The following is a 20,550-nucleotide window of genomic DNA, read 5'->3' as shown; positions in this document are numbered from 1 at the left end:
TTAAATTAAAATTGTTTTTAATCCTAAACCCCACCTCCAAAACTATCTCTAAGATCTTAGAATTTTAGTTAATCTTAGCTTTTTAGGGATATAAATGTTGTTTTACATATTGAATGAAATATTTTGTCATTTTAATTTTGATGATAATTTTTTTTAGTGCTATATTATATGATAAATGTTAAGTAAAAAAAATAAAATAAATTAGCGTAGGGTCAGTGAGCAGTGGGACATGTATCCACCTTCTTCTCATGTCTCTTCCAACCAAACGCTCTACTTGCCCCTCCTCCTCTTCCCCGCCGATGAAGAAAGCCAAGAACGGCCTCCACACTCCTTCCGCCGACAAGGTTGGCTTTCCCATGGAGGAGGAGGAAGATCCTACTCCCTCCGCCGCCAATCTCTCCCGCAAGAAAGCTACTCTCCCCCAGCCTTCTAAGAAGCTCGTCATCAAGCTCAACAAAGGTTTTCCTCACGCGATTTCGAATTTTGATCATGTTTTTTAGTTCTTAATATCGATTAGTTTTAGGATTTTGTGAGGATAGTGTGTAAATTGATTACGATCGGGAATGACTCTTATGTACAATTGGTTCTTTAAGCTTAGGCTTCTCGAATTTTAGTATTGGATTGTTACATTGATGCAGATTCTGTGTTGGTTTTGCAATTGAATTGTAGTGTAATTCACTGTGATTGTTGATTTTTGATTTTGATGGTTATCCACTATCTATCCGTGATTTTGATGATTGATGAGTGGTTAGGGTCTTCTTGAGAACTGGACTGTTTTAGCAGTTGTGATAAAAACCATTTTCATCAATTTTGGAAGTTAACTGATAATACAGTGCTGTGATATGTATATGTGAAGCTAAACCAAGTCTACCTACAAACTTTGAAGATACTACCTGGGATAATCTCCAGTCAGCTATCAGAGCTATATTCCTCAAACACCCCTTTCCTTTTGACCTCGAGCGGCTTTACCAGGTACCAAATATTTCTAGCTTTGGGTATATGTAAACATATCTTTACTGATGTTGGTTGTTTTTTCAGGCTGTTGATAACCTTTGCTTGCATAGGCTGGAAGGAAAGCTTTACAAACGGATTGAGAAGGAGTGCGAAGAACACGTCTCTGTAGCTTTACAGTCGTTAGTTGGGCAAGACACCGATCTGTCTGTTTTCTTGTCACTCGTTGAGAAATGCTGGCAAGATTTCTGTGACCAGATGCTGATGATTCGTAGTATAGCCTTGTCTTTGGATAGGAAGTATGTGATACAGAACCCAAATATACGTTCATTGTGGGAGATGGGCCTTCAGCTTTTTCGGAAGCATCTTTCTCTGTCCCCTGATGTTGAGCAGAGGACTGTTACTGCTCTCTTAAGAATGATTGAAAAGGAAAGGTAATCTTAAAATAGTTCCCGTGTTTCAATAATATGAGAAGCAAGGTTTATTTGTCACATTGGGATTTGTCTTGCTTTTGAGTGAATCATTTTAATTTTTAACTTTTTCAAGTTTTGGATGGTCTATGAACTATTCCTGTCCAGCAGTGATATTTAGTTATAGATAAAATTCAAGACAAAATGGGCACTATTTAAGTTATATATATACTTGATGATGTTTTCATCTGAATCTACTGACATTTGCGTGACATTGGTACTTGCAGGTTAGCCGAAGCTGTTAATAGGACTTTACTAAGCCATCTCTTAAAGATGTTTACTGCACTGGGAATATATTCGGAGAGCTTTGAGAAACATTTCCTTGAATGCACTTCTGAATTTTATGCTGCTGAAGGAATGAAGTATATGCAGCAGTATGACGTTCCTGAGTACCTGAAGCATGTCGAGGTTCCTAGAGTGTCTTCATATGTTTCTCCTTACGATAAGCTGCCGAAAAGGTTATTGGTTGATCTTGTCTCTACTGATGTTTGGTGCAGGGAAGGTTGCATGAAGAGAATGAAAGATGCATACTATACATAGATCCATCGAGCAGGAAACCCTTGATATCAACTATTGAAAAGCAACTCCTTGAACGTCATACAATTGCGATCCTGGATAAGGTTTAGTTCCTGTAATCATTGTGGTTGCGTATATTAGCAAATTTTTGTTACGCTTATTCCTTCTCTGAACATATTCCAGGGTTTCACACCATTAATGGATGGACGTCGTACTGAGGACCTCCAGAGGATGTACACCCTGTTTTCTAGGGTCAATGCACTTGAGTCTTTGAGGCAGGCGCTTAGTTCCTACATTCGGAAAACTGGACAGAAGATTGTTATGGATGAAGAAAAAGATAAAGATATGGTACAATCACTATTGGACTTCAAGGCTTCTCTTGACGTAGTATGGGAAGAGAGCTTTTGCAAGAATGAATCATTTGGCAACACCATCAAAGATTCGTTTGAGCATCTGATAAATCTTCGTCAGGTATTGAATATTTATTTTCTTGATCATTGACTAATCGTTTGCTAACAGTTTTAATTTCATATAAAAGCTGCATACTGATTGTTGTGGAAATGTCAACATTATAATTTCAATGCTTCAGTTTGTGGGGTTTATAGCAATCTAGAAATTTTCGATGCAGTTTATGTACTGTGTTTACTATGAAAAATTGAAACATTTTTGGGCACGGGGTATAAACATATTTTTGGTATTGTGCCTTTTTGGCGCGAGACCTAGTTAAACTAGTGTTGTTACTAGTATCACTTCGATGCCAAAACGCTTGACCAATTTATCCAGTCTTAGCCAAGTATTGAACAACACTTTTCTTATGTAATATCAGGATCATCTTGACAAAAGTTCGCGTTAGCATTCTGCTCATTAGTGATTCATCGTATTAAATCTATAGAAGTTTCAAGTTCGCATTGTTAGTAAGTGCTTCATATAATATATGCTCGTGATATCTTTTGCAGAATCGTCCAGCTGAACTTATCGCCAAATTTTTGGACGAGAAGCTCCGTGCTGGGAATAAGGGTACTTCTGAAGAAGAATTGGAGAGCACCCTTGAAAAAGTCTTGGTTTTGTTCAGATTTATCCAGGTTTGTCTCTGTTAAATAACTGCATTCAGGCAGTGCACCGTCTAAAAACCAGCTATTTGACCCACTAGATTCAGTTTCGCTGACGGATTTCTATTTTTCCGTTCAAAGGGTAAAGATGTGTTCGAAGCATTCTATAAAAAGGATCTTGCAAAGAGACTCCTTTTGGGAAAGAGCGCATCGATTGATGCTGAGAAGTCCATGATCTCTAAGGTAACAAAAGGTTCCTGCAAAGAGACTCTTGTTGACTATCTCTCTCTCACTGTTTTTTTCTATATCGGTAAGTTCTTAGTTCTTACCATGACCTAACCTTGGTAACACTTACAGCTCAAGACTGAGTGTGGTAGCCAGTTTACAAACAAGCTCGAAGGGATGTTTAAGGTCCTCTTTTCTTTTTCCATCTCTCTAAATTTTTCTACAGAAAAAGATCCTTAGTTTTATTTTATCATCTTAATTTCCATAGGTTATGCGTACAATATATCCTAGTATTCATATTCTTTGTTACTCCGTATCAAGTTTGTTGGATGATCTTTCAACATACCCAGTTTAAGGAATCTGTGTGCATGTACAACATTTATAACGAGCCCTATACCCCCTGTTTCCTTGATTTTTTTTCTCCAGGATATTGAATTGTCAAAGGAAATCAATGAGTCATTCAAACAATCGTCTCAGGCCAGAACAAAACTGCCATCGGGAATTGAGATGAGTGTCCACGTTTTAACCACAGGGTATGTACTATGTATCAAACTCAGACATATTTGTAAACGCTTGTTAACCTTCCGTGTATGATGCAGGTACTGGCCAACATATCCCCCTATGGACGTTAAACTTCCTCATGAATTAAATGTCTATCAGGTCTTCACAAGAAGTTCCAATATGCATCCGTGATGGTTTTTTGTTACAAAGTTTTTTCTTTCTTTCTAATTTAAGTATTTGTTTAGTAGGATATCTTCAAAGAGTTCTATTTGAGCAAGTACAGTGGCAGGAGGTTAATGTGGCAAAATTCACTAGGTCACTGTGTTCTGAAGGCAGATTTCACCAAAGCTAAAAAGGAGCTTGCTGTTTCCCTTTTTCAGGTCACTCGAATTTCTCTTTTTCCCTTTTCAAGCCTTTTTTTCTTCAGAGGTTACGTTGTGATTCCATTGCTTAGAGGATGTGTTGTATTTGATGTTCTCAGGCTGTTGTTTTGATGTTATTTAACGATGCAATGAAACTTAGCTTTGAAGACATTAAAGATTCCACTGGCATAGAGGACAAAGAACTGAGAAGGACTCTACAGTCGCTTGCCTGTGGAAAAGTCCGTATCCTGCATAAGGTTAGGCTAAAAATATGGACTCTGTTACATTTAACTCTGTTTTTTTTTTGCCATATTGATATGGCTTATGTAAATGTTGTTGCAGTATCCAAAGGGAAGAGACGTACAAGACGGGGATGAATTTGATTTTAATGACACCTTTACAGCTCCTCTCTATCGCATTAAGGTAAGTCGAAACTTTTTTGTTCCTTTGGTTGCCTCACTTCAAGCTTTCTAGAATCTCAAAGTATTCTCTTGTCTCCTTTACGCATATATAATAAACCAAGTTATTATTTTTTTGGGGGTGCAGGTGAATGCAATCCAGATGAAAGAGACTGTAGAAGAGAACACGAGTACAACAGAGAGAGTATTCCAGGACAGACAATACCAGGTTAATTTCTGCTTCTTCGTCGTTTACGTTACGGTTTGGTAGAACGAGAGTAGATTTGACATAACTGACTCTCCCCATCGCATCCTGTTCTTACAGATTGATGCAGCCATTGTTCGAATTATGAAGACAAGAAAAGTCTTAAGCCACACTCTCTTAATCACTGAGCTCTTCCAACAGGTAACTTTCTTCATGTCTTTCTTGAGACATACTCTTGTAATCTTTGACCATTGTTGCGATAATGATGAGAGTTCTCAGTACTGGTGTAAATGTAATATACTATGCAATGTAATGGGATTACTATTTTTGTTGTGTGCGATTTGCAGCTGAAATTCCCAATAAAACCGGCTGATCTGAAGAAGAGGATCGAAAGCCTGATCGATCGAGAGTACTTGGAGAGGGACAAGAGCAACCCTCAGATATATAATTATCTTGCTTAGTAATCTCACCTCTCTGCTAAACGCCTTTTCAACATTTTATTTTATTTTATTTCTTACTCTGTATATTTCTTCAATCTAAAAAAAAAAGAACTCGAGATTTCGGTTCTTTCTTGCCTTTTCCGATTTTATTCAGCTTGTATTTCTTCCTAATTTTTTCCCTTTCCTTCGCTGCTAGTATAAATGAGTGAATAATCTTTAGTATAAGAAAGAGGTTCTCAAAACCAAATTAATATATGAGGCTCTTAAATTATGAGATATTTAAGAAATAGCTTTTCAAAAAGAATATTTTGGGAGACTATTGGTATTTCATAATTTTTTTTAAAAACCCCATTAGTATTTATTTTGTTATTTCTTTTTTAATTTGGTTTCGAAAATCTTTCTCTCAATATTAGGGATGTAAATGGTCTAAGAAACTAGTTGTACAAAAATAAATGCGGAAGGGATGAGTTCCAGACAGCTACCTCAAAATCCCTAATGCCTTGAAGCAAAGTGAACATAAATATCTCCTGGAATACAGCGTTTTTTTCTACCATTTTTTTCCTTTTTTTTGAATTAAACTCTATAAATAAATACTTAATAAATTAATAAACATGGTAAATTAATACATTCTTCTGGTTTCAAATTGGGTCCATGTAAAATATAACATAATTCGATAAAATAATAAGATAATAATATATAGAAAAGTTCTAGCTAAATATATAGTTCCATTGAAATCATTTTAAGATTTAGAAATATATTACCATCGTTTTAAAACCATATGAGTGAATAATAGGGACATGCAAGTGCATGTTCTGGTTTATAAAGGTCTGAAGTCTTTGTGTTTCAGCTACACAATTAAGTTATAGGTTGTATTTAAGCTTTTTAAAAAAATTTAAAGCACGAGCAAACCAAACTGCATATAGACCAAAAAAACACAGTGTGATTCATGAGTAAAATAATTTTTTTTCTCAAATATAAGCTTATTTCAAAACTTAAACAATTTTGAATTTAAATTTGGTTTTAGTTTTTAGTTTTAAATTAAAATCAGGATAAAGTGTCTTTTCACATGTATGAAAATGTAGTTGAAAAGAAAAAAAAAGATGTGTTCTTCAAATTTAAAACTACAAATAAGGTATTTTCAAATTAACCCATAATTTTTTACTTTTTAGATTATTCTGCCTAGTTTTCCTGAATTTGATATATGTAGGCTATGCAAATAGTTATTTTTACTTTCAAATAGTTTTTTGAGAAAAGACGATTTTGAGGCGATTTGAGAGCGATCGTGACCTAGCTTTTCGAGATGGACTCGGCGAATCCGCCGGGGAATCTAAACCCTCCGGAGGTGGGATCGGCGAATCCGGGGATGTTATCAGTGATTCTATGGACGGGAAAGTTAAGAGTTGGGTTTCGGCGGCAAAGGATAAGAAAAACTTGAAGAAGTATGAGGTAGAGATATCAATGAAGGATGGGAAGCATACGGTTGCGATTCCAAAAGAGGTTCTTGTGGATTCAACGCCGTCGTGGGATGATTTTGTAGTCGGGAAGTTTCTGGATCTTGCCCCTCATATGGCGAAGGTGCACATGGTGGTTAATAAGATATGGAGTTATGGTGAGCTAGCTTCGGAAGTGGAGGTCTATGTAGTTAACACAACGATGATGCGATTCAGGATCTCAAATCCAAAAGCGCGGGAGAAGGTCCTTAAGCGAGGTATGTGGAACATCGTAGGTGTCCCTATGGTGGTGACTACATGGACTCCTGCAGTTTTCCTTTTTCTTGTTTTTCGCATAAAAGTTGTTGCTGTAATAGAAAGTGCATACAAGCTAGCACTGACAAGTAGGCCTGCTCACAATCGCATCTATTATTAAAGCTTTCTTTCGTATAGAAATATCAGCTGTGACTATACTGGCTAGTTAGAAAAACGCTCCAACGTAAGTTTCTTTCCCAAATTACATGTTCCAAAAAAATGTATCCGACATATATACAATTATTGGGGGTTGCGGAGGAAGAGAAACATGAGGAAAATGTGATTCCAATGTGGGTTCATATACGGAAGGTTCCTCTGCATATGTACTCTTGGGAGGGGCTCAGTTTCATGACTAGTACTGTGGGATTTCCTGATAGGCTGCATCCAGAGACATTGGTGTGCACAAACTTTGAGGTAGCAAAAGTGTTTGTGAACGTGATGTTTCGAAAACGTTGCCAAAAGAGATTAAGTTTTCTAAGGAGGGGAAGGAATTCACAGTTGAGTTTCACTGTCCATGGTTGCTAGCAAGATGTAATTTGTGTGAAAAGTGGGGTCATACAGAGAGAGTTTGTGTAAAGAATGGTAAAGAAAAGAAAAAGAATGAAACTATAGTAGACGGTGAAGGGGGAAAGAAGGAGCAGAACTTGGAGGGTTCAAATGAAGTTTTGCAGGGTGAAGCGAGCAAGGGTGAGCAGACAGTGACAAATGGGAGTCAGGAAGAGTGTAGGGTATTTAATTGGAAGACAGTTTCACCAGAGAAAGTAGGGAGATCATCACCGGGGCATGTATCAGAAGTTCTGATTTATGCTTCAAAGTTCTATGTGCTAACTGTGGATGAAAAAGAAGAAGTCGAGGAAGGTGAGATAGGTGTTGAAGATCAGAAGAATAATGAGGATGAAAATTTGGAGGATATGGATCAACTAAGGGTGACAGAAGATGATCTGTTAGAAGATAATATATTGGAACAGCCGAGTGGAGGAAAAGACAAAGCAGTGATGAAAAAAGGGTTAAAAAGAGGGCCAAAGGCTAAAGTTCAGGATGCAAATCCTGCTAAGAGCACAAGGCTTTCTCGGAAAAAAAAATGATATGTCGAGCTTCTTCTGGAATGTGAGGGGATTCAACAAATCTTTAAAGCATTTTGTAGTCAAGGAGTGGATAGGGAACAAAGAAATGAAGTTTGGATGTGTTTTAGAAACAAGGGTAAAAGAAAAAAAGGCTGAGAAAATAATAAAGGAGGAGTTTAGGGAGTGGTATGTGATGACAAATTATGATTGCAATCCAGGAGATAGAATTTGGGTATTTTGGAGGGAGTCTGTCAGAATGACTCCTGTTTATAAGTCTGATCAACTGATCACTTGTTCAGTGGGGTTAGAAGGAGAAGAGGATTTCCTGTGTACATTTGTTTATGCAAAGAATCAGAGTGAGGAAAGGAAAGAGTTGTGGGATGATCTCTGCTATCACCATGATTCCGCTATGTTTCAAAACAAAGAATGGGTGATCATGGGTGACTTTAACGAGATATTGGATGGGGAAGAAAATTAGAGGTTTTCAAGCTTGGGTAGAACTCCTGGAGGTATGAGAGATTTTCAGAGGGTGATCCTTCACTGTCGATTGTCTGATTTGGGGTATCAAGGTCCTTTGTTAACTTGGAGCAACAAGCAAGAGGAAGGAATCATCTGTAAGAAGCTTGATAGGGTCTTGATGAATGATGCAGCTCTTCATCGGTTTTCCAATTCTTACTCTATCTTCGAGGCTGGAGGATGCTCGGATCATATGCGTTGTAGGATCTAGTTAAAATCGCCTCAAGAAAAGATTCGAAGACCTTTTAAATTTGTAAATGCAATTGGTGCCTTGCCAGGATTTCTTCCTATGGTCCATGAGTTTTGGGCTAATACGGAGGTTCTATTTCATTCTACATCAGTTTTGTATAGATTTTCGCAGAAGCTTAAGAATTTAAAGCCGCTGATAAGGGAGTTGGGAAGAGAGGGGTTGAGAAATCTGACTAAAAGAGCAAAGGAAGCACATGAGTTGTTGTGTGAGAAGCATAAACAAACTCTCTGAAATCCAAGTGAGGTCGCGACTCAAGAGGAAGCTGCAGCTTATGAGAAGTGGCTGCATGTTGCCAATTTGGAAGAAGACTATCTCAAGCAACGATCAAAGTTGCACTGGTTGGATGTGGGCGATTAGAACAACAAAACGTTCTACAATGCTATCAGAACTCGCCAGGCTCAGAACATGATTCGAGAGGTAAGATGTGAGAATGATAATATAGTTACTGATCATCAGGAGATCAAACAAGAAGCAAAAAGATTTTTCTCAGATCTTCTAAATCTGTGTCCTGAAGATTATAAAGGTACTACGGTTGAAGAGTTAAGAGATCTTATGGGGTTCAGGTGTAGTTTGGAAGACTGCAGTGTATTGGAGGCTGATGTAACTGAGGAGGAGACTCAAAGAGTTATGTTTACTATGAAGACTAATAAGTCTCCGGGTCCGGATGGGTTCCCATGTGAGTTTTTCAAACTGACTTGGCCAATACTAGGGAGTGACTTTGTTGTGGCTATTCAGTCTGTGTTCAAGTTTGGATTTCTACCTAAAGGAGTGAATTCAACGATCTTGGCTCTGATTCCTAAGAAGACAGATTCAATGGTGATGAAGGATTATAGACCCATTGCTTGTTTCAATGTGCTATACAAAGTAGTGTCCAAGATTCTAGCAAACAGATTGAAGAAACTTCTGCCTAGTATTATCAGTGAAAACCAGTCAACCTTCATTAAAGGGAGATTACTAATGGAAAATGTTCTGCTAGCTTCAGAGATGGTGAAAGACTATCATAAAGAGTCAATTTCCCCGAGGTGCGTTATGAAAATAGATATCTCTAAAGCTTTTGATTCAGTTCAGTGGGAATTTGTTTTGAAGGGATTGGAAGCTTTGAATTTCCTGGAAAATTTATTCATTGGATCAGATTGTGCATCACAAGCCCATCCTTCTCTGTTCAAGTAAATGGCGAACTTGCTGGCTACTTTCAAAGTGCGAGAGGACTTCGTCAGGGTTGTTCTTTGTCCCCGTATCTCTTTGTTCTCTGTATGGACATTCTCTCGAAGAAAATTGATAAGGCAGTCTTAGAGAAACAGTTCAAATTTCATCATAAATGTAGCTCTCTCTGCCTCACTCACCTGTGCTTTGCAGATGATTTGATGGTGTTTGTAGAGGGTTCAAAAGCGTCTATAGAAGGGGCACTTGCAGTGTTTGATGAGTTTGCGGTTTGGTCTGGGCTGAAGATAAGTATTGAGAAATCTACTATATATATGGCAGGTGTGTCTGATGAAGAGAGGAGTAGGATTCTGTTGAATTTCCCTTTGGCAGAGGGCACACTTCCTGTAAGATACATGGGTCTTCCCCTTATGACTCAGGTGATGAGGAAGCAGGACTATCAGCCACTTGTGGAGAATATAAGAGGAGGAATTAATACTTGGACGAGCAGGTTTCTGTCTTACGCTGGGAGATTGCAACTGATTAAAGTTGTTATAATGAACATAGTAAACTTCTGGTCTGCTGCTTTTCGATTGCCAAGTCAATGTGTCAAAGAAGTGGAGCAACTCTGCTCAGCGTTCATTTGGTCTGGACCAGCTCTCAAGACTTCTGGTGCTAAAGTTTCATGGAGGAAAGTCTGTAAAGAGAAAGATGAGGGTGTCCTGGGTATAAGAGCGCTAAAAGATGTCAATATGGTCTGCGGATTGAAGCTTATTTGGAGGTTAATGGTGGGAAAATCTTTGTGGAGCAAATGGATAAAGATGAATTTGTTGAAGAAAAGAAGTTTCTGGGAAGTGAATATAAAAACCCAAAATGGGTCTTGGATGTGAAGAAAGCTGTTAAAGCTTAGGGAGATAGCACATAGATTTTATAGAAAGGAAGTGGGGAATGGGCGCCATACTTCCTTCTGGTTCGATAACTGGAGTGATCGGGGAGTCATATACGACCTTCGGGAGCAAGAGGGTTCATAGATATGGCGTAGAGAAGGTACTGTCGAAGAAGCTGTCTTTAAGCCAAGAAGAAGAAGAAGACATCGGGTGGGAGTTCTAAATGATATTGAAGAGGAGTTGAGAACAATGAGAGATAATGTAAGTGATGATATGGATGATGTGAGTCAGTGGAAAAGGGAGTCGGGTTATAACAGTTCTTTCTCAACGTCAGAAACTTGGAAACTGATACGAGAGGCGAAGGCAAAATGTAACTGGGCTTGAGGAGTTTGGTTTTCTCAGGCAACCCCAAAGTATGCTTTCATGGTTTGGCTGGCAAGTTTAGACAGATTGTCTACAATGGATAGAATTGCTCGATGGAATCTAGGTGTAGATGTGAGTTGTGTATTGTGCAAGAATGCTTGTGAAAACAGGGGCCACTTGTTTTTTGAGTGTTTTTATTCAGTCCAGATTTGGGAGAGTCTTGCCAGAGGAATCATGGGGAGTTCTTTCTCAAGCTCTTGGTCTGTAATTATGAACTTGATTGAAGGGGGAGGTAATAAGGGAAAGAAGAAGTTATTCTGCCTCTGTTATGCATTTCAAACTGCAATGTATGCAGTATGGCGTGAGAGAAACAAAGTTAAGCATGGAGAGAATCTGATCCCAGTGAATGTCTTGAACAAATTGACTGATAAGGGAGTGAAAAACAAGCTCAGCTTGCTAAGGTCTAAGGGTGTGAAGGGAATGGAAGGATCTTTACAATTTTGGTTTGATACTCATTTGTGAGTACCTTTTGAAGTAGTGATCTTTTCTTTTTGATTTCAATATAGGAAAATGAATTAGATAAGGGGTGCACTCATTGCAAAAAGGTTTTTTTGAGGAATAAAATTTAACATTCTTTCAAAAATAAAATAGTTATTTATGATACTCTGTCATATTCTCAATTTTGATAAACCGTACAGAAATATCCCAACACTATTTTTTTGTTTTCTCAGACAAGGTATTTTGAACAATTAAAAAATGTTATAATGAGTTTTCTCATGAATTGGGTTAAATTAGGAAAATTGTTTGGAATTGTTTCTAAAATAATAAATGCACAACCATGAGCTCTTTGTGTTGTATGTGATTGGTTAGACTATAATTGTAAAAAAATAGCTATCAAATTGTGTTGTATGTGATTTGGATGTGAATGTTAATTTATTGATGTAGATTTTAACTTCTTAAAATAAAGTTACATTGTGATTGATAAGATTTGACAATTTAAAAATAAATAAATTTAAAAAGTAAGATAAAGTACACCCAGTCATCCATTTCACTCGGTAGAATATTTTTACTTTAATTTATTAAAAATCATTTTCAACTCGCTAAACCTCTCCAACTTGGACATGGTTGACTGTCCATTCCTTTTCTGTACTAAAGATGTTTTACGTTTTCCTAAACTTTGTAACGTCATAGCAAAATCTCTCCAACTTGGACGTTTTGTTATCCAAAATCAGGTTTCTTGTTTAAATGAGCACTTACTATTAAATAAATCCGTTAGAAAATTTGATCACAGTCAGGCAGTATTAAGATTACGTTTAGGCGATAGAACTACGAAGACGAAGTTACGACGGTTTTATCATGAGATGAAAAGTTTCAAGGAAGAAAACGGTTGAACGTCTTGAACAGATCATTTTAAGTTTTGATCTTTTGACTCTTGAGAGTCTTGACTCTTTTGGATAATTCTTCTTTTTTTCTTTTGACCGTCGAGGTCTACGGTTCAAATTGGTTTTCAGATTACTTTGTTGGCTTAAATAACGGGATCCCCTATTTTTGTAACCAATGCAAAGCCTTTAAATTAAAACTGTGAATTAAGAAAAAAACTGTTGTGAATGAAGAAGGGAATTTGTGTGTATTATTAGGTCGACCAACTGGTCTTTATATACATATGGTAATGACGGTCTAAGTACTGGATCGACATGAGATCGTACTTATCCATAACTAGATAATGACTAGAAATACGTAAGATAAACACCAACTATAATGTAGATAAACACAAGAGTAGATAGGCGTCAGTATGATCATGCGGATGGGCTTGGCCCGTCTTGCTACACGGGCTGATAAATGGGTCGATCACTAAATGGTTTATAACACTCCCCCTTGATCGACACATCCGGTCAAGGTTCATTCATGCTTTGGATGTTGCCTCATTAAAACCTCTCTTGACAAACCCAAAACCCAATGTGGTAAAAGGGAAAACAAGACAGGAAAAAGAGTACAACACATGAACTCCCCCTGATGAATGCATCACCGAAGATCCTTCAGTCGACGCATGCCTATCTTCCATATGAGCTTCTTGAACGTTGAGGTTGGTAGTGACTTGGTGAAGAGGTCGGCTGAATTCTCACTCGAACGGACTTGCAATACTTGGACCTCTCCTGCCTTCTGAAGCTCGTGTGTAAAGAAGAACTTAGGAAGAATATGTTTCGTCCTATCTCCTTTAATGTATCCATCCTTAAGCTGTGCGATGCATGCTGTGTTATCCTCGTATAGGATGGTCGGTGGATCCTTTCCTTTGATCATACCACAAGTGGTACGAATATGTTGTGTCATGGATCTCATCCATACACTCTCACGGCTGGCTTCATGCATGGCTAATATTTCTGCGTGGTTAGAGGATGTGGCTGCCATGGTCTGCTTCATGGACCGCCAGGATATAGCTGTCCCACCGTGTGTAAAAACATAACCAGTCTGAGATCTAGCATAATGTGGATCAGAGAGATAACCTGCATCAGCAAAACCAACTAAATCTTCCTTAGATTTGTTAGTAAACATAAGACCCAAGTCTTTCGTTCCTTGTAGGTAACGAAGTATATGTTTAATCCCGTTCCAGTGCCTTTGGGTCGGACAGGAGCTGAACCTAGAAAGTAAGTTCACAGCAAAGCTGATGTCTGGTCGTGTGTGGCCAGCTAAATACATCAGAGCTCCTATGGCACTGAGATAAGGCACTTCGGGACCAAGGACTTCCTCATTTTTCTTCTTCGGACCAAATGGGTCAGTGTCCGGACCAAGACTTCTCACGACCATGGGGCTAGTCAATGGGTGAGACTGGTCCATATTAAATCTTTTGAGTACTTTTTCTGTATATGCCTTTTGATGCACAAGAATTCCATCTTTCATATACTCAAGTTGCAATCCCAAACAAAACTTTGTTTTTCCAAGATCTTTCATCTCGAATTCTTTCTTGAGATATTCAACAGTTTGGGAAATTTCTCCAGAGGTTCCTAGGATATTTAAATCATCTACATATACTGCAATGATTACAAAACCCTTATTGAACTTCTTTATGAATATGCATGGGCAGATCTGGTCGTTTTTGTATCCTTCTTTCAGGAGATATTCGGACAGTCTATTGTACCACATTCGACCTGATTGCTTTAATCCATAAAGAGACTTGTTCAATCTGATACAATGTTGTTCTCGAGAACTCTCTTTGTTTTTCAATTCAATACCATCTGGAATTTTCATGTATATCTCATTATCCAGTGGACCATATAAGTAGGCAGTTACAACATCCATTAACCGCATATCAAGACCTTCTCTTACAGCCAGACTTATTAGAAATCTTAAGGTCGTAGCATCCACCACAGGGGAATAAGTTTCCTCATAATCTATTCCTGGTCTTTGTGAGAATCCTTGTGCAACAAGTCGTGCTTTATATCTCACAACTTCTCCTTTCTCATTTCTTTTTCTCACAAAAACCCATTTGTATCCCACTGGTTTTATGTTGTGAGGTGTCCGGATGATCTGTCCAAACACTCCTCTCTTTTTCAGTGATTCTAACTCCACATTAATGGCTTCTTTCCATTTCAACCAATCTGGTCGTTGCATACATTCTAGTATAGATGTGGGTTCTAGATCCTTATTATCCATCAATTCGACTGCTACATTATAAGCAAATATATCACTCATGTCGACATGTTTTCTGTTCCATTTCCTTCCAGACATGACATAATTTATTGAGATCTCATTATTGTCAGGAACTTCATTACCTTGATTCTTAGCGTCCCAAGTATCTTTTGGTGGTACATGAGTTTCCTTTTCCATGTCTAGAGTTTCCACTTTGTCGGATTTCTTTGCACTCTTTCTTTTCCGAACTTCTTTGTCTTTGGAACCTACTGGTCTACCACGTTTCAATTGTGGTTTAGACGTAGTAGCAGCCTGATTATGTCCATCACGGACATCAAGTCTTATTGGTGCATTTGCAGCTGGTATGTATGACTTGGTTACTCTATTTGGGTCAGCAAAGGAATCTGGCAATCTGTTAGCTAGCTCTTGAAGATGTATAATCTTCCGGACTTCTAGATCACAATCTCTAGTCCGAGGATCCTGCCATGTTAAGGATGTTTGATTCCATTTTATATCCTGTACCAGCTTACCATAATCTCCCCCTAATGCTGGATACTGGGATTCATCAAAATGACAATCCGCGAACCTGGCCTTAAACAAATCACCTGTTGTTGGCTCTAGGTACTTAATAATAGAAGGGGAATCGTATCCAACATATACTCCCATCCTCCTCTGAGGTCCCATCTTTGTTCTCTGTGGTGGTGCTATAGGCACTTGGACGGCACATCCAAAAACTCTTAGATGGGATATATCTGGCTCATGACCCGTTAGTAGTTGGGATGGCGAGTATTTGTGCTCACTAGATGGCCTGATGCGAATTAGCTCAGCTGCATGTAGTACTGCATGTCCCCAAGCTGATACTGGGAGTTTGGTATTCATTAAGAGTGGCCGGGCAATCAGCTGGATCCGTTTTATAAAGGATTCAGCCAGGCCATTCTGAGTATGGACATGTGCTACAGAATGCTCCACACTTACCCCCATGGACATACAATAGTCATTAAAAGCTTGGGAAGTGAATTCACTTGCATTGTCTAGACGTATAGTCTTTAATGGAAAATCTGGAAAATGTGCTCTCAGTCTTATTATCTGAGCCAGCAATCTTGCAAGTGCTAGATTACGAGTTGATAGGAGACAAACATGTGACCATCTTGTGGATGCATCAATCAGGACCATAAAATATCTAAATGTCCCACAGGGTGGGTGTATTGGTCCACAAATATCAACTTGTATTCTTTCTAGGAAATTTGTCACTTCCTTATTCACTTTGGTACGTGATGGCTTAGTAATTAGTTTCCCTTGTGAGCATGCTTCACATGTGATATTCTTAGGGATAACTCTTTTTGTTTTCAAACTGTGACCATTTGAATTTGATATGAGTTTTCGCATCATGTTCGAACCGGGGTGTCCCAGCCGATTGTGCCAAAGAGTGAACTCTTCTTTGAATTCTTTATTCAAGACGGCATTAGCCTCAACAAGACTGGTCTGGGCATAATAAAGACCAGTCCCACACGCAGGTATAGTCTCAAAGACTTTCTTATTGCCTTGGGTGATTTTATAAATCTGTAGGAATTCTTTACTTCCTTCACCCATTGTTTCGATGTGGAAACCATTCAGTCTTATGTCTTTAAAGCTCAATAGACTTCTGTTTGAGCTAGGTGAGTACAAAGCATCTTCAATCTCAAGATGTGTACCTTTTGGCAATAAGATATTGGCGTGGCCATAGCCTTCAATTAAGCTAGCCGTGCCAGCTATAGTGGTGATGTTAGCTACCTTATGTGTGAGATGTATGAAAAATCGTTTGTCTCTCAAAATGGTGTGGCTGGTGCCACTGTCCACCACGATTGTATCCATTCCACTTTTCATTCTTCAAAAACAATAATCATAAAGTTAATGAACAATAATAAAATTTTCAGAGATGGTATCTTTAATGATCTAATTCTTAGGCATATGAGAAATGAAAAAAAAATTTATTCATTCATAAGGATAAAGTTAAATCCAAAGCCAAACACTGATAAACAATCTTAAAGAACACCAAATCCAGGGGAAAACAATAAAAAAACGATATGGAATTTTAATTCCTTATTTCAGTATGTCTGAAGTTTCAAACTCCATGTGATCAACTTTGTCTGACTCGTGCTGGTGATCCTGGACGTCTTCCAAGTCGTCATCATCATCACCATCATATCCCGGGTCTCGAACCATGTTAGCTTCCGGGTTTCTTTTTAAGCTCTCCATGTAAAGCTCACACAAATGCTTAGGAGTTCGGCAATTCTTTGCCCAATGATTACCCATACCACATCTGTGGCATCGATCAGCTTTGATCTGTGGTTTAAAAGACACACTACGGCCTCGGCCACGACCACGGCTAAAGCCGGGTGTGGTACCGCGACCACGTCCTCGCCCGTGTGCTTTAAAAGAACCACGACCTCGTCCTTGACTTCTTCCACGGTTTGGACCGGGATGGTCATTGTGTTGGACAAGGTTACTCTCTTTCTTTGGCTCTATAGCCAGCTTAGAGATGTCGGGTAATGGAGCTGTACCAGGAGGTCTCATCTCACTGTTTTTCAATAACAGTTCGTTGTTAGCTTCAGCCAACAAGAGACATTCTATCAACTCAGTATATGTGGCGAAATTCCTCTCTCTGTACTGCTGTTGCAATACCATGTTGGTTTGAGGAAACGTGGAGAGAGTTTTATTAAGCATCTCTTCCTCGGTTACTTTTTCACCACATAACCTTAACAAGGACACAATTCTGAACAGGACTGAGTTGTACTCGTCTACTGATTTGTAGTCCAAGAACCTTATGTGTTTCCAATCATATTGAGCCTTTGGAAGCAACACCGTTTTCTGGTGGTCATATCTTCGCTGTAAAGCGATCCAAAGGTCATATGGATTTTCCATGGTCATGTACTGAGTTTTCAAGTTCTCTTGGAGATGGTGGCGTATCATGTAGATAGCTCTATACTTGTCTTTGTCACTGGAATTGTTGTCTTTGGTGATTGTGTCACCAAGATCTTTTGATCGCAGCATGATCTTTGCATCAAGCGCCCATTCCAGGTAGTTGTCACCATTGCTTTTCAAAGCACTGAAATCAAGATTCGCAATCTTTGACATCTGAAAAATATTTGTAGTTTATCCCCATTAGTAAGAAAATAATCGGATCATTCACATACTCTTTCAGTCGGATACAAGCAATGCAAGTAAATAACAATATTTTTTTCAATGATCCAAACGATTTCATGTATATGCAGGAAGGTAAAGTTAAACCTATACATCTAGGATAAAGTTAAATCCATTGCATGAAATCTGATCAGTTTTATCAATTTTCGACATGAAAGTAAACTAATCAGTATGAATGATCTATCCTAATCAGATGATTTCATGTGATATGCAGGAAGGTAAAGTTAAACCTGTACAAAATCGAGATAAAGTTAAATCCATGCATGAAATCAGATTAGTATACATTTTCAAAAAAATGCAATCATTTCTTACTTTTATTTGTTTTCGATATTTATCAGATTAAATATAATGATTTGATAATGCTAGTATATCAGTAATAATCCGAAATTTATTTATTTTCAGATAAATACTAGCAATTCCTATTCCTAGTAGGATTAGGAAAAAAAATAAATCGATATTTTTCTGATAAATGCTGAAAATCCTTTTTTTTTTTTTAAGATAAAGATATAAGGTTTAAAAAAATAGGAAAATTGAATTAAAATATATAATATATTGTTTTCAGTCGGATTTATAAAAAAAAAATCGGATTTATCTTTAAAATTTCAGATTTATCTATAAGAAAAATCGGATTTATCTTAAAAATATTTAAAAAAATTCTTTCAAATTTGAGACAGGTTCTAGTCGATTTCAACATATCAGAGAAAGACTTTAAACATTCAAGAACAAGTTTTTTAATGCAAGCAAACAATCAGATTAAGTTGATGCAGCAGTCGGATATGTAAAAAAAATTGGTGTAATTGTCAACCTAAAAGGTTCTAGCAATTAACTCACATCAGGAAGATTAAAAAAATCAAACAAGCTTAAACAGGGTGAAACAAGACGAGATTTAAGCTTTGAAAATAGATTAGGGTTTTAGATTTTATTCTGCAAAGACATACGACTAGATGTAGCTGTATGTATGCGGCTGAGGGTTTAAATCCTTTTTGGTTTTGTTTTGAGTTTTCTGAAGATATCTGAACCTTTTGTGATGAGTTGAACGGTCTGTGAGGAGAGAGAGCTACTGCTGGTTGCTGACAGAGAGAAAATGAGGCGACTGGAAGAGCTTTAGGAGTCGCCGGAAAATAGCAAGAGATCGTTTGGTTTCTGATTTATGGGTGGTGGATTTTTGGAAGGGTTTAGAGACAAGGTCGTGCTGATAACGTGTTGTGAATGAAGAGGGGAACTTGTGTGTATTATTAGGTCGACCAACTGGTCTTTATATACATATGGTAATGACGGTCTAAGTACTGTATCGACATGAGATCGTACTTATCCATAACTAGATAATGACTAGCAATACGTAAGATAAACACCAACTATAATGTAGATAAACACAAGAGTAGATAGACGCCAGTATGATCCTGCGGATGGGCTTGGCCCGCCTTGCTACACGGGCTGATAAATGGATCGATCACTAAATGGTTTATAACAAAAACAACTCTTTCCAGTATAAGAGAAAAGTAATACTCACTTTAAGAAATGGCTTCTCTTCGATTGATGTTATTCTCCTTATGTTTGATGTGCCTCACTTGTCTTGCTACATCAACAACACTGGTACGTCAACCATATAACAAGTACGTGGTATACTAGCTTATCAGTTTCTCATATAAAAAAGTGTTAAATTGTATTGCAGATAATAGTCATATGGGCTCCGAGACTGACGGACTGCGACATGAAGCCCATGATCAGACTAACTCTAAGCCCAAAGCAGAATCTTATTCAACGGTCAAAAATACTGAAGCGTTAACGACAAAGACTCACGCAAAGGGAGCTCGTTGTACGGTTCAGCCAGCTCACATGATAGAGACATGCAACAGATTTAGCTGTTTAAGATTGTGTGCTGTCATTGTGTGACCTAGCTAGAAGATAAGGTTTAAGGTTGTGTATAAATAACAGAGTGAGGGGTAATGCAAAAGATGAGTTGAATAACAAAGAAAGTTAAAGTTTTCATCTTCATTTGTGTCTGTATCTCTCTGTTCCTCAGCAGAATCAAGAAACCGAATTCGAATGTGTCTCTCTGTACACACAATCTGCATTGCAACATCCTCAAATGAAGAATCACCAAATACAGGTTTTTGAAAATCATAAACAATTTTTTCTGGAACAAACGTAAATATTGTTGAAATAAACCTAAATATTGTGATTTTTGTTTTTGTTGCATTGTAGACTAAACCAAGTCGAGAGCTTCTATCAATGCTCTCTACTTCCAATGATGACACAATCACAAAGATTGTCTCGGAGGGATCAGAAGAATGTCCTAAAGGACAAGTACCGATTCACAATCCAAAAACCAGCGTAACCAATAATTTTATATATCCCCAACAATTTACTAAAGAAGGTAAAATCTCTTGATGGCTTCTTAATATTAATAAACTTTGATGGGCAATATAAACACGAAACACAAACATTTTTTTAATGCTGACAAAAATAAATATATTGACCACAACTTTTTCTATGTTTTAGGCCGTCTCTTAAGACAAGATCGTCGGGTTTATAAGAGGATCAATAACAAACAACGTACAAAAACGAAAAACATACATATATATTCTTCAACGTTGTCCCAGAAATACAAAAAGCATACGTCAAAAGGTTTTAGGGAGTACAATCAACATGTAAGTACATTAA

The 20,550-nt window shown here is 37.8% G+C and overlaps 2 protein-coding genes across 2 annotated transcripts; one reads left to right on the top strand and one right to left on the bottom strand.

Moving 5' to 3' along the window:
* Positions 1-200: 200 nt before the first annotated feature.
* Positions 201-5,253, top strand: LOC106381771 (cullin-4-like). The gene is made up of 17 exons (XM_048747890.1): positions 201-459; positions 857-972; positions 1,039-1,385; positions 1,649-1,829; positions 1,919-2,041; positions 2,121-2,408; positions 2,894-3,019; positions 3,128-3,229; positions 3,344-3,397; positions 3,638-3,744; positions 3,811-3,871; positions 3,961-4,092; positions 4,194-4,331; positions 4,417-4,497; positions 4,621-4,701; positions 4,798-4,878; positions 5,025-5,253. The coding sequence occupies exons 1-17, from the start codon at positions 249-251 to the stop codon at positions 5,136-5,138; spliced, it is 2,343 nt and encodes a 780-aa protein (XP_048603847.1). The 5' UTR covers positions 201-248; the 3' UTR covers positions 5,139-5,253.
* An 11,532-nt stretch (positions 5,254-16,785) lies between these two features.
* On the bottom strand, positions 16,786-17,820 carry LOC106378406. The gene has a single exon (XM_048749133.1). The coding sequence runs from the start codon at positions 17,818-17,820 to the stop codon at positions 16,786-16,788; it is 1,035 nt and encodes a 344-aa protein (XP_048605090.1).
* Positions 17,821-20,550: the final 2,730 nt, after the last annotated feature.

Source organism: Brassica napus, chromosome C2, assembly GCF_020379485.1.
Source record: "Brassica napus cultivar Da-Ae chromosome C2, Da-Ae, whole genome shotgun sequence".
NCBI lineage: Eukaryota > Viridiplantae > Streptophyta > Magnoliopsida > Brassicales > Brassicaceae > Brassica > Brassica napus.
This window is presented reverse-complemented; position numbering and strand designations above follow the sequence as displayed.